Raw genomic sequence first — 19,715 nt, 5'->3', positions numbered from 1 at the left:
ATTGCGGACAGCGGCCCGCTTGCAGAGAGGTACACGAATCAGTGGGCAGTGCTAGCCGATAAAGGCTATCAAGGCGTGGGGGAGTTTTGTAGAATTATTTATCCCAAGCCCAAACCACATGGCTCGTGTTTGTCTCCCGCGGATGTTTCGACAAACAAGTTTATATCTAGTGACCGCATTTTGGTAGAGAACTATTTCCGACGTTTATGCGGGCTTTTGAATGTGTTTGGGTCGAAATGGAAATGGTCCGAGATTAATTATGACCCCATATTTCGTCTATGTCTAGGGCTGACGAACTTCCACATACGCTGGAAGCCGCTGCGGGATGAAGACATGCAGTTATACTATCAGCTAACAAGCAGGTGGTATCACATTGGGAATTTTCAACTCGAACGACGTCGAAGGATACAGAAGCGCTATCGTCAGAGACGAGCGGACTTCGTGCAACGCCAATTTCGTGCAGAGGGGGTGAGGGAGCTGTTTGGGAGACAGCGAAGCGAAAGTATGTAGGGACAGCAGAAAGATACTGTACTATCGTAAAAGTATCATTTTTTGCTCGCGACATTTGGGAAATGGTGGCACACATGACATCCTTCATATAATTTGGTAGAATACGAAGAGAGATTAAGGACTTTCATTGTTATGACATCAGAATATAAGAAAAAGTGGTCGATATGTCAAATTGTATTGGCAGGAGGTCCGCATATTTCATGCAATGGCAATGAGTCAACATAATCCTCAACATGAAAGCGAATCACTGCACACAATATACATTTCAGTCTTTTTCGGTCGTCAGCACACCATAATTTCTGGGATAGCAGTACACATCACAATTTTAATGGAACTCGGTGTCACACATCCTGGATTTTCATTGTAAACAGTGCATTTCAACCCCCATTTTTTCGAAACGATACACATAGCGAAATTAATTGGCGGCTGCGGTCCATTCTCGGACTTCATCGGTAATCGGTACACCAAACTTGGCGGTGACAATACGAAGAGGCGAATATTTCGGCATTTTGTTGCGAAATGTATGTAAGAATATTCCTGTCGTCGTCGGACATTCACCACCGCAGTCGATACACATCCTTACGAGTGTGTCGCACCCGACAGCGCCCTACCTTGGCCATTCGCTTCTGCAGTATACATCATTTGCCATTTCACGTCAGGTGTGTTCTCCCTCCGCCATTATACATTATAAAACCACCGTTTTCCATTGCGAAGCATTGCCGCCTGCATTGCCATTACTATTTGAGCACCAGCACCGTTTTGCCATACTTTTATATGTCCACTTTTAACCACTCCTAGATCAACTGCGGCGACCATGTCGTATTGTAGTAACTCGTAACACCGAACTGCAGTTAAATCTCACTGTTTACGCTGATGTCCATTTGCGTGGTCATTATGACGGCCATGTCCAGAAATTCCCTTTTTGCTCTCGATTTTTATGCATTGCTGTAGAGGGCGTTGAGTCGGCTGTTGGAGTCCATTACAGCATATTTTAGCTCACCTTCAAAAGGACCGAGTCGTCCTGCAATTGTCACTGTTCTGCGCAAACCCCCTTCATTTGCGTTGGAGACCTAGTAGCTGGTTACACCGAAACTGCTGGGGCTGCCGATGAATGCCCTCGGCCCTGAGGGCCGTTCCTAACGACGAGCACGGTGTGCTAGCACGCAAGCACCCTGAAACTTGGCATGAATGTATTGGTTGAAAAAATTATTGGAAATGCTTTTGCTCCCGTTCAACCGATCCATTCATGCCAAATGCAGGGTGCTTGCGTGCTAGCACACCGTGCTCGTCGTTAGGAACGGTCCGGGCCGGTCAGGGCCGCTGATACATTAGTTTCAAAGTCGTGGTCTATACAGTGTGCGAAACGCAAATAAATACACCCATCGTCGAGTGGGGTTTCGCCATTTGCAGGCGGAAAACATAAAAGCGCCCACTCCATGACAACGCAAAACACACGACGAGTCCGATTCTGGGCTCAGATTGGCTCAATTATAAACGCATCGACCGCTATATATAAAAACGCATGCGAAACGCAAATAAAAACGCGAAACGCCATAGAATACAGTATCGAAAAGTGCGGGCAACTGGCGTGTAGTCTTCATTTCAAAACAATAAAGGACACAGTACTATACCGACTGGCACTTGACGTCTTCCTACCTCATCGTCCACTATCAACTAGCATTAAAAATGCCAAGAGGCCCGCCGCTCACCGACCTCGAGAAGGGCCAGATCCTTGCCCTGCATCATCAGCTTATGTCCTTACGGGACATATCGAAAGAATTGGGAAGGTCCGTAGGAGCTGTGCAGCGCTTTTTAAAGAATCCCAGTCGCACTGCACGGTCTCGGGCGCATGTAACTGGTCAAAAGTTGACTGTCCGGGAAGAAAAGGCTATGATTCGAAAGGCAACCACGGGAAACTATTCAGCTCGAGACATAAAACAAGACCTCAACTTGCCGGTAGGAGTCCGCAGAATTCAACAAATTCTAAGCGCAACGCCACATCTAAAGTATAGAAAAATGAAGACCGCCCCAATGATGACTTCTCTGCACCGCGAAAAAAGGGTCAAATGGGTGCGCCGTTTTATAAGCAAGGGGAACTTTTTTTGGAACAAAGTCATCTTCAGCGATGAGAAAAAGTTCAACCTCGACGGACCGGATGGAAATGCCTGCTATTGGCATGATTTGCACAAAGATGAAAGGTTTTTTTCTAAGAGGCAAAATGGAGGAGCTACAGTTATGGGTTGGGGAGCCATTTCTCCTTACGGGGTATCCCCTTTGGTGTTTTTAAATGGAAATCAAAATTCGGGTAAGTACTGCGAAACCCTGGACAAGGCCCTACTGCCTTTTTCCGCAGAGATGTATGGGGAAATGGAGAACTGGGTTTACCAGCAAGATGGAGCTTCTATTCATAGGTCGAGATTCACGCGCTCTTGGCTCAATGAGAAGGGTGTGAGAACTATGGACTGGCCTGCAAAGTCTCCTGATCTTAATATTATTGAGAACATTTGGGGAATCATGGCTCGTCGCGTCTATCTTCGCCAGCGTCAGTTCGATACGATAGAGCAGCTTAAGGAGGTGATTGAGGATGTATGGGCAACAATTAGTGGCGAATTGCTACAGAAGCTCTATCGTAGCATACCGCGGCGTATGCTTGCAGTGCTGGATGGACAAGGGCGAGCGACAAAATACTAGAATAAAGACATTTCTTCTACTGTACTCTATAGCGTTTCGCGTATTTATTTGCGTTTCGCATACTTTTTTGAAGATATCTGTCTATGCGTTTATGATTGAGCAAATCTGAGCCCAGAATCGGACTCATCGTGTGTTTTGCGTTGTCATAGAGTGGGCGTCTTTATGTTATCGGCCTGCATCTGGCGAAAACCCGCTCGACGATGGGTGTATTTATTTGCGTTTCGCACACTGTATTTTCGAATGCTGTATGTGGTGTATATAGTAAGTTTACCAAACTGCTAGACTTGCTCCGACTGAGCGCCCTCCGGATTGTCGGAATATGGCATAGTCAAGAGTCGCTCTAAACTGTGCTCGCCCCTCGGCGGTCGGCCGAGGTTCTGGCGCTGGCGGCCCTTACCGCCACAGCAGCGGCAGGGCCTAATGGGTGTGACGATGGAGGGGCGGTGTCGGACGAAACTAATGACCACTACGTGGTCTCGGCGTTTGTTGGGATCTACAAGGGTGAGTGCGGTCTGGTAGCCCGAGCAAACTTTACCTTTCTCTAACTCTCTTTTGCTTGTCTCGGGACCAGATCGACAGTTTCACTTGCACACCTACACGACCCAGCGTCACCCATCACAAGCGCCTAGGTTATTCCGGCATCCAGAGGACACCCTGCTGACTCAAGCAGTGTGTGACACACTGCTGACTCAAGCAGAATGTTTGCATCGGTTCGCAACGCCCCTGAACATATCCTCTTGCCGCACAGTTCTATCGTTTCATAGATTGGCATGTGTACGCTACTGCTGAGGGAGCGTCAAATCTATTTAACCACCTCAAGTTCGCACGCCCCAGCTCTTCTACTCTGCCACCTCCTCGCGCTCCAACCAAGCCCCCAATCAACCCATTCCGTACTCACCTCCGACCATATTCGCAAACATGTCTCACTTCCCGTGCCCCGTCTCCATAGAGCCCAACTTCCTGCCCGTCGGCAGCTCGTTCGGCCACAACGCCGTCGTCCGCCCGACATCTACCAACGCACTTTCGGCATGCATCATCGCCGCCTCGAAACTGGGCAAGCAAGTCGTGCCCGAGTTCGGCGCCCCCGCCTACAACCCGGCTACCATCTCGCAGCGTCTGGCCGGCGCTGTCGTCGCAAAGCTCGACGCCTTCAACTCGTTGCACGTCTCGCCGGACGGCACGGTGGTCATCGGTGCCGCCGTCACCATCGCCGCGCTCGTCTCCGCCGCCAGGCACGCTCGCATACTCCTCCCGGTCCCGGACCTTCCGCACGAAACCGTGGTCGACGCGCTCAAGTCCGGCGTCCAGTCCCACTTTTCGCGCACCATCGGCACGCTGCACAGCCGCCTCACGGCCGCGACAATCGTGCAGCCCGACGGAGCGATCGTGCATGCCGCGCCGGAGACCGACGCCGCCCTCATCGATGACGCGCTTTCGCACAGCAGCACAGCCATTGTCACTTCGCTCTTCTTCCGCGCCATTCCGACCGCCGAGGCCGCAGAATACTGGCTCGCTCGCACAGCTGTCATGTACCACTCCGAGACCGCGCTCCGCTTGTTGACGGATTTGTTTGCGACGGTCGCAAAGACCATCACTGACCAGTCCGACATCCTTGTCCACACCAAGGCCGCTATGTACAACATTCCGGTCATCGTTGTCTACGTCTCTGGCAAGGGAGAGCATTCTTCGGACGCATTTCTCCACGCCGTCAAAGACGCCGTGCTTCGTGTCACGGGAAACTCTCCCCAGTCAACTGGCGTGTTTAAGGTTTTCAAGGGCGCGGCTGCTGGCCCCGAAACCATTGCCTCGGGAGAGATGGGACGTTTGCAATATGGCAAAGAAGCTGTTCTGTTGCACCATACGTTCCCCATGGCGCAGGTCGAGTCAGCGATCCAAGATATCAGTGTGGTTGTCGACGAAACTCTCGGTACAAACGCAGAGGGCGAACTCTTTTCAGTGGCCGTGTCATCTTCGACCCGCATCTCTATCAACAAGGAAGGAGAGCTCGAGCTCTCGGCATTCCTTTTCAAACCGACCTTCCCCAGCCAAACTGATAAGGAAGTTGCATCTCGGTTCCAGGAAACTATCTCCATGTGCCGATTTCCGGAAACTCCTGATTTCTCCACTTTGCAAGCCAATTTCGCGCCACCGGTGGTCCCGCCGACGATCAAAGTGAAGGAGAACCTCATTCCGAACTTCAAGGGCAACGTCTACATGCAGGGTGATGTCCTTTATGAGGATAGGGCGTATCAATACGCCACAACGTCCTATCCCGCGCAGGATATGACGCCGTACATGGTGGCTTTTCCGTTCGACGAGGAAGACATTGCTGCTGCAATTGCGTTCGCAAAGTCATTCCCGCAGCAGAAAAATGTCGTCGGGCGCAGCGGGGGACACCAGTACAGCGGCCTTTCTTCGGGCGGTAACGAGACGATTGTCCTCAGTATGGACTATTTCCGCGATGTCATTGCCGACCCGAACAACTTCCACATCATCACTGCCGGCGTGGGCGTTCGTCTTACGCACATAGCAGATGAGTTCGACAAGGCGGGTGTCACGGTGCCGCACGGCGAGTGTCCCCTTGTTGCGATCGGGGGACACACACAGTCTGGAGGCTACGGGCATCTGCTGCGCAGCTACGGTCTCATCATTGACCATGTGCGCTCATTCCGCATCGTTGTGGGCGACGGGTCTGCACACGAAATCCTCAAGCCGGGGGTTGTAGGTACGCGCTCGCTCCCGAATAACGACGATGTCTACTTCGCCGTGCTCGGGGGCGGGCCGAGCAGCTTTGGCATTCTGACGACAATCACGTACGACACGATCAAGAACGTTGACCATCCTTACTCGGGCGGCCTTATGGCTACGCTGACATACAAGAAGAAGTCGTTCAGGGCGATTATGGAGGAGCTTCAGGCGAGAACCGTGAAGATTTGCGACGGTGATACACTGCAAGCAGACAGTGACATGATGGCTAGCGCACTTTCGTTCGATCTCCGCGGGTTTGCAGAGGGCAGCATGAGCACGGACCAGCCTGAACCTGAGGGCGATGCGATCATGGAGTTCCCGATCATGGGGCTGCCGCCAGATCTCCCTTTTCTCCCGGACGGGATTTTGCTGCTTGAACTTGTGTACGGAGATCATGATGCAAGCGAGGATACGATGAACAGCACGATTGACAGCTTCAACAAACTGTATGAGAAGGTCAAGGTGAAGACAATAATCCCCCAAATTTCCTTTACATCGTTCAACGGAAAGAAGTTGCTGTCGTCCATGTCGAATGATTTTGTGCGCCGCTTCGGCACCGGAAAGGAGGGCCGCGAGTTCCAGTATCCGTACGAAAAGCGTCTCAACGGGTCGTTCGTGCCGCTGACGGACGGGTTCGTGACTGGATTCGTGAACCTCTGCAGCGACGTAATCAAGGACGAAAAAGTGCGGCTCGTGTTCCAGGTCGGGCTTGGCGGAAGCCAGCATCTAAACGGCGGAATGCAGAAGGCCGCAGACGGGAGCAAGGTATCGATTACGGGCTGCTCGCGTCGCAAGTGCTCGATCCTCATCGTGTTCGATGTGTTCTACACGGCGGGTAACCAGGAAGTGGCAAAGCAGTACCAGGTGGCGATGGGCGAGCTGCTTGACCGAGAGTTCCCGGAGGGCCAGGCGGTGCGCTTGCTCTGGGGCTGCTATGGCGACACGGACATCAAGAACGTGTGGGATTATTACTACGACAACCCGCAGCTTTACTCGAAACTGCAGGGCATTAAGGAAGATGTCGACCCGAAGGACGTTTTCCACACAAGGTTCAATGTGCAACTGCCCTCTCAGCACAACATCTCGTCTTAGCGCAATATGCGAGCGAGGCTGCGTCTTGAACGTCAACCTGCTTCGACAGTTAAGCTGATATGCAGCTCTCTTACAAAAGTAAAACTTGCTTTTCTGCTCTTCAGTTAGCAGTTAGTGACAAGGAATTGTGTTCGCTCAATAAGTGCGTTGTGGCATGTACCGTATCGTCTCATACAACTTGAGTTGATGCTGTATTCAGATTTGTCAGATTGATTATCATCAAAGACTTTTTTAAAACTTTTATTCAAGAACAACGGCACCTGGAAAATAGCAAGATAGCAATAATATTGCCAAAATATCCGCCAAATGTACCCTTGGGAGCTTTTGGGATCGTGTACCCTAGTGTCTAGGTGACAAATGACCTCATATGAGGTCACTTTTCAACTTATTTTTCTCGACTTGTGCTAGCTCAACAAGATGGAAAAAAGATACTCTCGACACGGCAGTTGACTTCTGCGTTGTGGAAGGGTGGAGTTTGGTGAGATCTGCACGTCTTCTCCAGCCATTTTTAAAATGCCCAAAAAGGAGCCTTTTTTAACCAATCTCAAAACGTTTTATGTTGATATCTTCGAAACCAAAACGCCTGTTTAAAAAGTCACCTCGTCATTGATACTTCATTAGATTCTTAGTCTCTCTGTGCATAGACAACCGCCATCCCAATGTTTTGCAAGATGTTATTGCCGAGCGCGTATACGTTAAAGAAATGGTGTCCAAACTGAATGTTTTAAAATTTCGATTTAATTTATATATTTTTGCAAAAAAAAGCTGGCCTCATATGAGGCCATGACTGACCTCATATGAGGTCAAATTGCTTGTCGTCTAGACCCTAGTGGTACACGATCCCAAAAGCTCCCAAACTAATCAAGTTCTGTCGATTCGTGATAGTGCGCTCTCATCGGTAAAGTTTACCGACGTTACGCGAAGTCCTGCAGCTCGAGCTAGGTCGGAATATTGGTACAGTACTGTTGAGGAAGAACTGAACCCCACGTGTAAACGTGGACAAACGGATCGCGAACCGGAACAGGAGTGCACGTGCGCGCATGTAGGGAACCGAAAGGGCGGGTAATCCAGTCTTCCGAAGGGAAAAAGGGGTGCAGCTGGTGTCGCGCGTAGCGCCAACGGCAAGGAGGACGGCAATGGACGGTAGGAGTTGGGGGGGGGGGGGGGGGGACAGCGCCGGGTGGTCGGGAGCTGCTGGGTCGAAACGAAAGGGGGCAGGGGAGGAAAGATCAGAGACAGCTGAGGCCTCCCGGGGAGTAGTACTTAATCGCCTACCCTCAGAGATAGAGAGGGGAGGCAGCGAACGAGCAAAGAGTAAAGGAAGTGGGTGGATTCCCGACTTTACGACTCGCTCGGTGCCTCGCGGTTGGATTACCGCAACAGTACAGCAAGGTCCATTTCCAACGTGATTGCTGATCCATTTCGTTCACGACAATGTTCTGTAATGTTTTAGTAAAGTACTCAAATATCACGGTTTTCATTGGAGAGCTGCTTTTCCAGCTTAATGTACTGTAAATTTCGGCTGGAATCCGGATCGTCCAAGATAGTTCTCGTCCAGCATCAATTTTCCAGCGCCATGTCACGCTGGACCCTACAAGAAATATTTTAATATTAATGGTGGGTTATCTTCGAAAATGAACCCTCCGACCTTGTCACTTTCACTGTAAACATGTCAGATTGTGACGCTATACTGACCCTTTCCGTCATACATGCTCCACCGGCGTGCAGCTTTAGTCGGGTTCGTGGAGTGGACTGATGAAGGCGGCGATCAGTGGTGATCACTCGGCGGGTAAGGAGGAGTAGTGGGTGAGGGGGAGAGGGAGAGGGAGAGCTACGTAGGAGCAATCGAATGAAAGCAATAAAACCCTTTCTTGTACAAAAAAAAATTGAATGACAACGGTATGTATGGGTGTGAAGTCTGGCGATCTACACCCACGCAGGTATTCGATCATGGACATACTGGACGTACTCAGTTCCCCAGTGGAAGACTGGCGGCGTTCCATGCATTGTACCCGCCCTCGACATTGGTTAGTTTTTCAAACCCGGCCTTCTCCAGCAAGCCGATGGCCATCATACTCCTCGCCCCGGTCTTGCACCCGACGAGCAAATCTGCGTCCTTCGGGAACAGGTCGGCGACATTTTGCACAAACGTATCGACGGGTTTTGTAAAGTCGAGTGTGACGGGGACATTGACGGCGCCAGGCGGATGGCCGGCCTGAAACTCGGGAGGCGTACGAACGTCAAGATACTGCGGGGGGTACTGCTCCTGCAGCCGCTCGAAGGCCGCGGCGGGCGAGGCGGAACTGAACATGGCGCTCGGGGCGCGGTGATGGGGTGACTCATTCAAGTCTGAAATGCAAGGCAGTTTAGGGAGGGAGGGGCGTTGGAAGCGTGGCGGGGGTTGCAGTGCGGGACATGTGTTGCGCCGCGGTTGGCGGATATTTGTACACTTACAGCGGGGGGCGCGGGAGCGGGCGCCTGGAGGGTAGAAATGGGCGCGCGCACTGGCCTCCTTCTTCCGCTCCTCTGCCTCCCTCTTGCTCTCCCGCGCCTCCTTCTGCGCAGCCGCGACCTTCCCCTCAGCGGCCTCGGCCCTCCTCCTCGCGGCGTCGTGTTCGTTGGGTTGGTCCGGCCTGGGTACGTCCCTCTCTGCGCGCGGCGGGGTCACCATGCCCGGCGGGGACGCGGCATCGACGGGGCGTTTGTCGTCGCTACCGTGAAAGTCGGCGGTGTCCGGGACGTCGCGCACGGTCTCGCGCTGCGTGTGCTTGAGCTCGGCCGGCTCCTTGTCCGTGAGGCTCTGGCTCTTGAGGGTGTCCGAGAGGGTGTCGCGGCCGGGCTTTGCGCGGGCCTGGCGGCGCAGAGGGTCGTCCTTGAAACCCAGCTCCTCGATGTCGGCTTTGGAGAGAGCGATGGAGCCCGAGTCGTCGTCGGGGTCGTCGTCCAAGGCGAGCGCGCAGCGGAAGAGGGCCAGCGCGAGCAGGAGGTGAAGGAGGAGCGGGAGGGCGCCGCGCCACGTGCGCAGGCGCGCCATGGGGAGAAAGCGGTGCGGAAGGGGAAGGTGCAGATGCAAGGTGGGATGGGCGGTCGCGGCGCAGCGCGGTTCGGTCGGACGGGGTCGGCGGATTTGGCGATCGGAGTGTCGGGAGGGTGAGCGGAAGGCGGACCGGACGCAGGGAGAGGAAACCAGCAATATAGAGGTAAGGCATGGTTCTGATTCTCGGCTTGCGCGTTATAAAACGTAGTGATACATCCGTTGTCCCTGAAACCGCACGCGTACACGCGGCTCGCAGAATAGTGTAACCTGCTACGGTGACTCTCTATGTCTCAATAGACGTACATTTATACACACGAAGGCATGACATTGTTCCCAATTGAAGACTGCAAATAGAAATGCCTGGCTGGAATAAGAAAATGTGCAATTTAGTTGAATTGATCAAGCGCATCTTGCTCTGTACGACACCCTCGGGCTCACAGAGAACGAGGGAAGCCAGGGGTTAGAACATCTACTGTACTTAGGGGCAGATGGTTTGCTAGCACAGTAAGATGAGGGTAACCAAGAAGAAAACCAACAACCAACCTTTCCTTCAAAAACGTTTATCGTCCAACCTCATAACACCTCGTAAGATTGCGGCGCCGTTATTTATGGGGCACAGACGGGAAGCTCCGCCGTGCGCCGTGTTCGACTAGAATTCAAGTGGAAAATAGGGACGACTGGACGAGAGTGTAAGTAGTTTATGGAATTTGGGACCGCCCTTCCCCAACGGTCCAAGTGCAGCCGGCCGCGATCGGGCAGTGCTTCGAGACCCCGATATCAGCTAAATACCCTCTCCTTCCTGCTTACTCAAAACTAAACTTGGCGTACTTGTCCTTAATACTCGCGTACTTGTCGCGAATGGCAAGCATGTCCCTCTGCAGAGCCTCGGGCACCAGCGTGCCGCCGTTCTTCTCGACGGCGATCGTACCCTCATGCTCCAGCTCTCCCGCCGTGTAGATCCTGCCGGGGCCCTTGGGATCCTTCTCCGACTCGCGCAGCTGGCGCAAAAACTTGCCCGTGTTGTTCTTGAACTCGCCCACGGGCAGGAATCGCTCCACGTCGATCGCGATGAAGAAGTGGCCCAGCGGCATCGCCTTCTTGTTCCCCGTAGCCTTGTCCACGCCGCTCAAATCCGGGCTCGTGGTCCCGCTGCACAACGCCGATGACAAAAGCTCCACTACCGTCGCGTATCCGTACCCCTTGTACCCTCCCATGTCGGTGCCGACACCCCCCAGCGGGGCGAGCGAGCAGTAACCCGTCTGCAAGTCCTTCAGAATACCTTCCGTGTCCGTCCGGACGTTGCCGTCACGATCGACGACCTGGCCCGGCGGCGTGGGCTTGCCCTCCCTCGCGTACTTTTCAATCTTGCCTCTCTGGTTGACGCTAGTAGCACAATCCAAGATAAACGGAAACGGGTCATCACTGGGCATGCCAAACGTGATAGGATTGGTGCCCAGCATCGGCTGCACGCCAAACGTCGGGGCGATGGAGGGCCTAGCATTGGTGCCCGTAATCCCGATGCACCCGTGCTCCTGTGCCTTATCCACGTAGTACCCTGCCGCGCCATAATGCGTGCTATTCCTCGTGACGACCATGGCCAAGCCATGCTTCTTCGCCTTCTCAATGCACATATCCATACATTTGGGCCCGATGTACAGCCCCAGGCCTCCGTGCCCGTCAACCACGGCGGTAGTCTCCGTCTCAACGATGACCTCGAACGGGGCGGTAGGCTTCAAAATGCCGGCGAGAATGCGATCGATATAGATGGGCTTGAGGCGGCCGATGCCATGCGTGGACACGCCATGCAAGTCCGCCCACTCGAGCACCTCGGCGGCGACGGCGGCCTCGGGCGGCGGCACGCCGGCGGCCACCAGCGCGTCCTGCATGAAGGCGCGCAGGTACGGCAGGTCGATGGTGGCGTACTTGACGGGCGTGGCCGCCGCGGGCGGCGCGGCCTTGACGGCCGCCGACGGCGGCTCCGTGCCGTCCAGCTTGGCCAGCAGCTCGGCCACCACGGCCGCGTCGTCGCCGGATAGGCGCGTGGCGAGCGACTTGACGCGCGAGCGCAGGGCGTCGTCGAGGGCGAGGGAGACCATGGTGAGTGACGGAGATCGGGGGCGAGGGGCGAGGGGCGAGGCGGGGGTGGGGAAGGGGGATGGCGTGCGCGGGCAGATGGGCGAAGGGTTAACGGAGATCTCACGCCCTGGCCGCGTTGTCTTTCAAGAGCCAGCAACGTGCCAATGCGAGACAGCTGGGCAGGGCCGACATACGCGGACGATGTGGCGGTGCTATCGATATGACTATGTTAACGATGCGGTTGCCCTGTCCGGGTGTAAGGGGCCGTTGGTTGGGGGAGCGAGGATGGCCAATGGCTGCCGGGGATGAGATATTCGTCGCTAGTGATTGGACGGATCCTTGTACCGGGTGTAAGAGGCCGGTTGGCTGGGGGAGCGAGGATGGCCAATGGCTGCCAGGGATGAGATATTCGTCGCTAGTGATTGGACCGACCCTTGCGCATCCAACAGCACAGAATGCGGAGCATTCTGTGCTCCGCATTCTGGCATGCCGGTACACGTGGCACCTGCAATGCGCCACAGCACTCGCCAGAACGTCATAACTTTTTCAACCTGCCACGTGCCATGGTCCATAGTATCGTTAGGTCATCCATGTCCTTGTTGATCTTCACCAAGTCGAACAACACACGGTTGCAATCCGTTTACCACACCGTACAAAAAAAAACCGACCCCGCTATTGTCCAGACGACGGCCAATTTGCCTCATACAGTATACTGTAAGCCCTGGAAAAGACGAGCGGGATCTCACCAAACTCCACCCTTCCGCAACGCGGAAGTCAACTGGGGTGGCGAGAGTATCTTTTCCTTCTTGTCGAGCAAGCACAAGTCGACAAAAAAACAAGTTGAAAAGTGACCTCATGTGAGGTCACTTACCGTTTTGTGTCTATCGGACCATTATTCTCATATGAGGACAGTTTTCGACCTATTTTTTTTCTTGACTTGCACTTTCTCGACAAGAAAGAAAACGATACCCGCCACCGTACTGGACTTTTTCCATGGGACCAGAAAAAACTTTTTGAGAATTGCTTGTTCTTCCTGGTCGTTCTTAGGTATGTCTGGAAAAGAAGCTTATTTAAAACCACCTTGAAACCGCATGTAAAATAAGTTGGAAACCGAAAACCTCAGTTTGAAGAGAGAACTCTAGGTACTCAATCTGCATTACATTCTTAATCTTTCGGCGTGTTCAACTTGAACACGCCGAAAGATTATGAATATGCTTTGAACTTCCAAGCTTCTATCCCAGTGTTCTGCAAGATGTTATTGCCGAAAACAAGTGCGTTAAGGAAATAATGTTCAAGATAGATGTTTAAATGTTCAATTTAATTTATACATTTATGCAAAAAAAGAGCTCTCCTGAGAACAAGCCCAGGTCGGATAGACACTACTGTAGACACTATGGTACAACTCCACACTGTACACCTCTCCCCCCCCCCTACGTCTAAAATACCACAACCACTTCTCCTTCTTCTTCCTTCTCCTCCTCCTCCGCCTCCTCCACTCGCCCTTCCGCGCCCCACCCCTCCATGCCCTTTCCGCCAGCGCCCCACCCCTCCATGCCCTTTCCGCCAGCGCCCCACAAAACCACCTGGCCATCCCACGAAGTCGTCGTGAGCAAGCACGCGTTCGGATGCCACGACACGTCCCTGACCACCTGCGCGTGCCCTCTGAGCGACCTGACGCACCTCCCACTCACGGCCTCATACACCACGCACCGTCCATCGCTGCTACCGCAATACACATACTTCTGCCCCGTCGTGCGCGCGGGGCTAAAGTACGCCCGGATCAGCGTCTGCAGCGTCTCGTGCGCGCCCGCGTACGACATCACCGCGTCGTCGTGGAAGCCGCGCCGCCCCGTTTCCAGCCGCGGGCACTGCCGCCGGTAGTCGAACGACAGGTCGCGCGGCGGCCACGACACCTGCCCCAGCTCGGAGCTTGACGTGCACTTGCGCGCGTCCCACAGCTTGATGTACTGGTCCTTCCCGTTGCTGAGAAGGAAACGCCCGTCGTCCTTGGTCGAGACGAACGTTAGCCCGCACTGGTGCCCCACAAACACCCCCGCCGCGCGGTGATGCGAGCTTTGGTCGCGCGTTGACGTGTCGCGACGGTCCCAGAGTTTCACTGTCATACGCACGCGCATTCCGACAGGTTAGCATCGTCGGGTCCACCTTACGCGCTTCGGGTAAACGCAAACGCAAAGTTGGCAATTGGGCCTTACCTAGAGCGTCGTCCGACGCCGACAGAATGAGGTTGCGCTCGCCTGTCCGCATAAAACACACCGAATTCACGTCGTCCGTGTGCGCCGACAGCACCTGCACAATCTTCCCGAGTTGCACATCAAAAATAATAACATTTCCATAGCAGCTCCTCCCGTTCCCGCCCGTCCCCGCCACAATCTCACTCCCGTCATGGCTCCACTTGATGCTCCAAATGTTAACAGAGAACCCTGCCCCAACGCTCAAATCAAACACTGTCTGCGCCTCGCGCACGTTCTCCAAGTCGACGACATGCACGAGCCGGTTCAAGCTCACGTACGCCAGCCACCGACCGTCCGGGCTGATGTCAAAGTCCGTGATGGTCCAGTGCACGCCCAGGCCCTTGATCTCGTGGGTCAGTTTCCACGCGGCCCTCTTCTCGCAACCGTTCGTCTCATACACTCTGATCGACGGGTCCTGACATGAAGTCACAAACCTCTTCCCGTCCTCCCCAACAAACCTCCCGCCGTAGACGCGCTCCCCGTACCTGTCGACGAAGCGTTGCGCAACGTCCGGGATGATCCCGTGCGCGAGCGCCGCGAACGAGCACTCCTCGCCGCGCGCGAGCGCGTCCAGCGCGCGCAGACGCGAAACGGAGGCGCGCGCGGACGGCAGCTCCGTCGCGCGGTTGATCTCCGTCGCTAGGTCCACGCGCGCCTCCGACGGCACCGGCAGCGGTGCTGAGGGGCGGTGCCGGTAGCGCGCGCCGGAAGGCGACATGAAGGAGAAGCGGTGGCTACGGACAAAGTGTAACTGGTTCGGCTGCGCAGACATGGCGGTGGGAGGTGACCTGGTGGCGCTGGGTTGGGGGAGCAAGGGGGAAGGGGTTGCGACAGGATGTGGAGTGGGTCCGTGCGTGTTGTGGAGAGAGTTGGGTACGGGTTAGAAGCTGGGCATTTTGTGGGGAAATCTCTACACGGGTTGCAAAGTGGTTGGTGCGCTGGTTGGTGAGTCCGATTATGGCGATATATTATTGCCTCGATGTCTTTCCTGCTCCACCAATGAGTTGCAGCCGTCGCTGGAGGACTCCGCTTCATCTCGGCGTTGTTTGGAAGCGAGCTACACTGATCACAGCAATTAACCTGGGCCAACTTAATTCTGAAGCCCCTTTTTCAGGTCTATAACCATATTTAACATGGTCCGGATTAATTGTGAACCCAGATTAATATATGGTCAAATCAGCTATAACATGGTCCAGTTTATTTGTGAACCACTGGATTAACCTTGATTTCTAACATTGCTGACAAGTATTCAAGAAATTACGGCTCCACTTCTTGCCCATTGAAATGGACACGATGCTTGGATATTATTGTCTGCAGCTCAGAAAAGAGCTGCTTCTCTTCCCAAAGACCATATCGAGGCGGCGACATGCGTTCTCGCCCTTTTGGAACTCTAAATGCGACTTATCATAAGACTGTTTCCTCCAGGTCAAAACCAATAATAACCTGGTCCAGTTTATTTCTGAACCCAGGTTAATATATAGACCAAGGTTAATTGCTGTGATCAGGTGAGCTACCTTTGTTGACATGACACGTGTACCATAGGACGACCATACGGGCTTGTCCTTGATTGATGGGCGGAACACCTTTCCATGTCTTCAAGAGCCGTGTCCAGGAATGCCGTGTCCAGGGATGCCGTATCCATAGATATGCACGGGTTGAGACACATTGATAACGCATCAAGTTTGAAGGATTCTGAGGACAAGTGAAATTAGAATAATTGCTTTCTTATTCATTATGTATTTGGTAATTTGCTCCGACGGGTAGAGATGGATGCTCTTGGTACATTAAACCAAGTCAATACTGTACTGACAAGCATTTAGCAATCAATACCATGTCGAATATCTCGTCTGCATCGGCCTTGATGCGGCCTTCCCTCCCCCCCTCCTTCCGCGAGTATTGCGCACAGCTTGAAAACCCCCAACTATTTCGTGGTGGTGCTCCATGCTAGAAATATACACTCCTGCATGCGGCATCTGAGTTCAATGCCACAGTCGATTTTGCCGTAGAAAAGGCCCGAGGAAGGCCCAACAGTGTGTATGGGTCGTACAAAAGACGGTCGCAACATCCATTTTGAGCCTTTCACTTGTGCGAAAATTCTTGTCGACAGCTGCCAGCGCTTGGTGCAAGCAGTGTTCCCGATGTGGATGGAAATAGCCCTATGTCAAATCAAGTCGTCTCTACGCCGAGTAAAACAAATATTAGGGAGGCTTCGGTGGCAAAGTGGACATGTTGTAAACCGGATGCCATTCGCGTAGAAAGAGATTCAGTGCAGCTTACTGCGAGTTTCTTTGCGCGTCGATGAAAAGACCGAAGCTGTGTGTACGGTGCCTAGGAGCACCAAACTTTCTACAAGATGTAGTCTACCGTAGCCTGCCGGATCAATATGAAGAAGAAAGACAACATCATAGTCCACCGCGGTATTGAGACGAGCGCAAGAATAGGATCGTGCGATAACTTACTTTACTCACTCTTCACAAAATCTTCGCCACACGAACGGGGGCACCACCCTCCAACGGCATCGTTCGGGGCTCGCTTCGCGTAAGACAACCATGTTCGACAAGATGTCCAAGATAGCGCATATGGCAACACACTAGCGCGTTTCGTAGATGACTTCGAGGTAAAGATCGTAGGAAAGATTGCGAGTGTTCGCATATTTTATCGCTCGTACGCTCGTTCGGCAAGGGGTTCGCGCGTCCGTTCACACACTGTACCCCCCCTACCATGACCACATGGTAGGCGGAAACGCGCGCGTAACGGGAGGCGCGAAACGAGCAGGATCGAAACGTGCCAAAATGAGTTTACCAGATTACACGATGAATTCGTACGGAATTGGATCGACAAGTTCCATCTTGCTCGCATCGACGATGTGAGCCTCAGACGGCAAGGCCGGGGTGCGCTTGATGACGTTGTACTTGTCGCCCTTGGAATGTGCTTCCCTGGCTTCCATTTCCCTTCCCTTGCACCTCTTCAGGTAGTCCTCGTTACAGCGGGACTTCTGGACATGTTCGGTTCGGATGTGAAAACGCTTCATCATGATGCGGTTGCCAACTGTCTTCGACACCTCGACGCCGACGGATGTGCGGGAGACATTGAAGACGCGGCCAGAACGCCCTTGGTAGAACTTGTGTGGCATACCCTTCATGACGGCCGGGTTGATATGAATGTCGACGAAATCGCCAATCTTGAAGATTTGAAGATAGGTTGAGAGATGCTCATTTCCCTTCTTGCGGAACGCCTTTCTGAAGAGATCGCGCGTGTTCGCGCGCTTTCCGTTAGAGCGAACCATTGCTACTGTCGGATACCGGAAGGAGAGCTAGTTCGACCGACGCAAGTTCGCGGTGGTGTTGCTACGGAGATGAATAGCAACCGCAACGTTCGGCGGACGTGAATGAAGCCGGTTGATCGGAGCGGTTGGATCGCCGACGACGCGGTCGTTCTAGGGTTATATCTTACAGTCGCATTACACAAACCGAAGTATAAAATTGCCCAAAGAAAAAGGCTACTGTATGATGCCCGGAAACATAGTCGGAAAATTGAGGCAGCACTGTAGTTACACGTGTCACCACTGGCCGATTGTCCTCGTCGAGGGCATCAAGCAGTTATCACTCTTCGCTAGGGTGACGCTAGTTTGCTATCAGGATGCACCAGACAGGGCGGGGTAAAGATGGTGGAGCAGACTAAGGTGGGAAAATCATCGCGGCATAAAAAAAAAACTGTAAGCGCCCCCGCAGGATTCTAATCAACCGCCAAAGCATACAAATGTTCGGGGAAACTGACAAAAAAAAGTACTGGTGGGTAGTTGCTACCTCCGTAGGTGATGTGCAAATATTGTTAGTACTGCAGCACTGCCCAAGAGTCGAGCTTAACTTTTTCACAAAAGCGAAGAGTCTTATTCATTGCTGCTCGGACACCTAACGCTTTCCACATCCTGCATTCATGACCTCATAAGTTGTGTGGTGTGAGTGAGAACGTACGGTACATGCAAGGAATCAACAAACGGTCAAGCAAATCCTACGACCGCTAGTCCTATGTACCAAAAGCCCGACCAACCACCAAACATGCCTCAACGCGCATCACTTGCAACTGCGGATGCTTATTAGACGTGCCCAGACGTTGTTAGTTCGACAGATATCTTACATTAGGTACGGTCTCAAATACACAAAACGCATTCGGGCTGCACGCAGGTCTGATATTCTGATCGAAAGAGATAACTCTGGGTTGGTGATATCAGCGGCACCTACTGTGCAGTCAAACATCCGGCTTCTTCTACGAGGAGTCAGGATGTGTGCGCAACGCGGGCAGTGACGCCGGGGATGGCCCCGGACCGACGTGAGAGCCGAACGAGAATGCATGGCCGGATTGAAGGATGCTCTCATATCACGCAATAGTTTCTCTTTCGCGATTCTTGCGCTTTGTCGTTAAATCCTGATGTTTGTGCAGACGCTAACCGGCCTCTGAAAAGAGACGTGGGCGACGTGGAGCCTCAAAATATATAATATACCTATATACCTGTACCGGTTGCATGCAGGATAAATGCCGAATGCTGATGCAGGACGATAGACGCGGGAGGCAGTGCGGATGTCGTCCGTGAGGTCACCCCTGCGAAGCGATCGTTATGCAGGGACAAACTCGAAAATGGTGCAGCCATACATGTGCGAGTCGAGCGTCAAACTGTTCATCGGGCACGGTGCCATCGGATTAACTGGGTTGGAATAAAGCAAAAGATGAGATCAGAATCTGATCATCAGATGTCTGGCGAAGCGCATGGAAAGCTTACAGAGGGATGGCTGAAAGATCACGGGCGACAAGTCGGATGGGCGATATCTGCCCTCAGTAACAGATCAATCATTTCAGACAAGCTGACGAGTAGAGGCCAAGAGTCGGCTTCACATTACAGTTTCTGATAGAGGTGCCATTGGCCGGATGCGTGCCGCCTTACACAGAGGTGCGAAATAGGGCGCTTAGGCCGGGGCACTGTATGAGGCTTCCAACGACAGAACGCGGTGCACTTACACCTTTTCATTACAGTTAGCGCCGAATCGAAATCTCGACGGCGGCGTCCGCTTTTCCCGCCCAATGACCATCGTCCAACCCTCCAACTCCGGCGCCTCGCCCTGCAGGCCCCCCCTCCAAACGCAACTTCCTCCACTTTTACGCCCACCACCCTTTCCCTCTCTCCCCCTCCGCCTTCCCCACCCTTCTTTCCACTCGTGTTCTTACTCAAACCCCCATCTCCCCACCTTCTCTTCCCATCCTTCTCCCTCCCTTTCCCCTCCTCCCTTTCCCCCTCCCCCGCCCCTGTCCCGAGC

The 19,715-nt window shown here is 53.4% G+C and overlaps 7 protein-coding genes; 2 read left to right on the top strand and 5 right to left on the bottom strand.

Annotated features, from left to right (window-relative positions):
- Positions 1-4,119: 4,119 nt before the first annotated feature.
- CHC_T00007033001 (hypothetical protein) lies at positions 4,120-7,166 on the top strand. XM_005710412.1 is given in 2 exon segments: positions 4,120-7,041; positions 7,042-7,166. 1 exon segment carries the CDS (start codon positions 4,120-4,122, stop codon positions 7,039-7,041), a length of 2,922 nt encoding a protein of 973 aa, XP_005710469.1. The 3' UTR covers positions 7,042-7,166.
- Positions 7,167-9,010: 1,844 nt separating this feature from the next.
- On the bottom strand, positions 9,011-10,075 carry CHC_T00007032001 (hypothetical protein). Its single transcript, XM_005710411.1, has one exon. It carries the CDS (start codon positions 10,073-10,075, stop codon positions 9,011-9,013), a length of 1,065 nt encoding a protein of 354 aa, XP_005710468.1.
- Positions 10,076-10,760: 685 nt separating this feature from the next.
- On the bottom strand, positions 10,761-11,964 carry CHC_T00009292001 (Malate dehydrogenase). XM_005710410.1 is given in 2 exon segments: positions 10,761-10,881; positions 10,882-11,964. 1 exon segment carries the CDS (start codon positions 11,962-11,964, stop codon positions 10,882-10,884), a length of 1,083 nt encoding a protein of 360 aa, XP_005710467.1. The 3' UTR covers positions 10,761-10,881.
- Positions 11,965-13,918: 1,954 nt separating this feature from the next.
- CHC_T00009106001 (WD40-repeat containing protein) lies at positions 13,919-15,178 on the bottom strand. Its single transcript, XM_005710409.1, has one exon. The coding sequence runs from the start codon at positions 15,176-15,178 to the stop codon at positions 13,919-13,921; it is 1,260 nt and encodes a 419-aa protein (XP_005710466.1).
- Positions 15,179-17,030: 1,852 nt separating this feature from the next.
- On the bottom strand, positions 17,031-17,692 carry CHC_T00007031001 (hypothetical protein). XM_005710408.1 is given in 2 exon segments: positions 17,031-17,212; positions 17,213-17,692. 1 exon segment carries the CDS (start codon positions 17,690-17,692, stop codon positions 17,213-17,215), a length of 480 nt encoding a protein of 159 aa, XP_005710465.1. The 3' UTR covers positions 17,031-17,212.
- A 1,605-nt stretch (positions 17,693-19,297) lies between these two features.
- CHC_T00007030001 (hypothetical protein) overlaps positions 19,298-19,715 on the bottom strand; it is a 760-nt gene continuing 342 nt past the window's right edge. The window contains exon 3 of the mRNA XM_005710407.1: positions 19,298-19,704. Coding sequence (XP_005710464.1) covers positions 19,298-19,704 — 407 coding nt within the window. The remainder of the gene's footprint in view (positions 19,705-19,715) is intronic.
- Positions 19,483-19,715, top strand: part of CHC_T00010143001 (Putative mRNA binding post-transcriptional regulator (Csx1)) — a 2,025-nt gene continuing 1,792 nt past the window's right edge. Inside the window, exon 1 of the mRNA XM_005710406.1 lies at positions 19,483-19,715. This exon is cut by the window's right edge and continues 1,792 nt beyond it. Within this exon, the coding sequence (XP_005710463.1) occupies positions 19,483-19,715 (233 nt within the window).

The sequence above is a fragment of the Chondrus crispus genome, genomic scaffold, assembly GCF_000350225.1.
Source record: "Chondrus crispus Stackhouse genomic scaffold, scaffold_59, whole genome shotgun sequence".
NCBI classification, from domain to species: Eukaryota; Rhodophyta; class Florideophyceae; order Gigartinales; family Gigartinaceae; genus Chondrus; species Chondrus crispus.
Note: the sequence above shows the minus strand (reverse complement) of the source record. Positions and strands in the feature narration are given on the sequence as shown.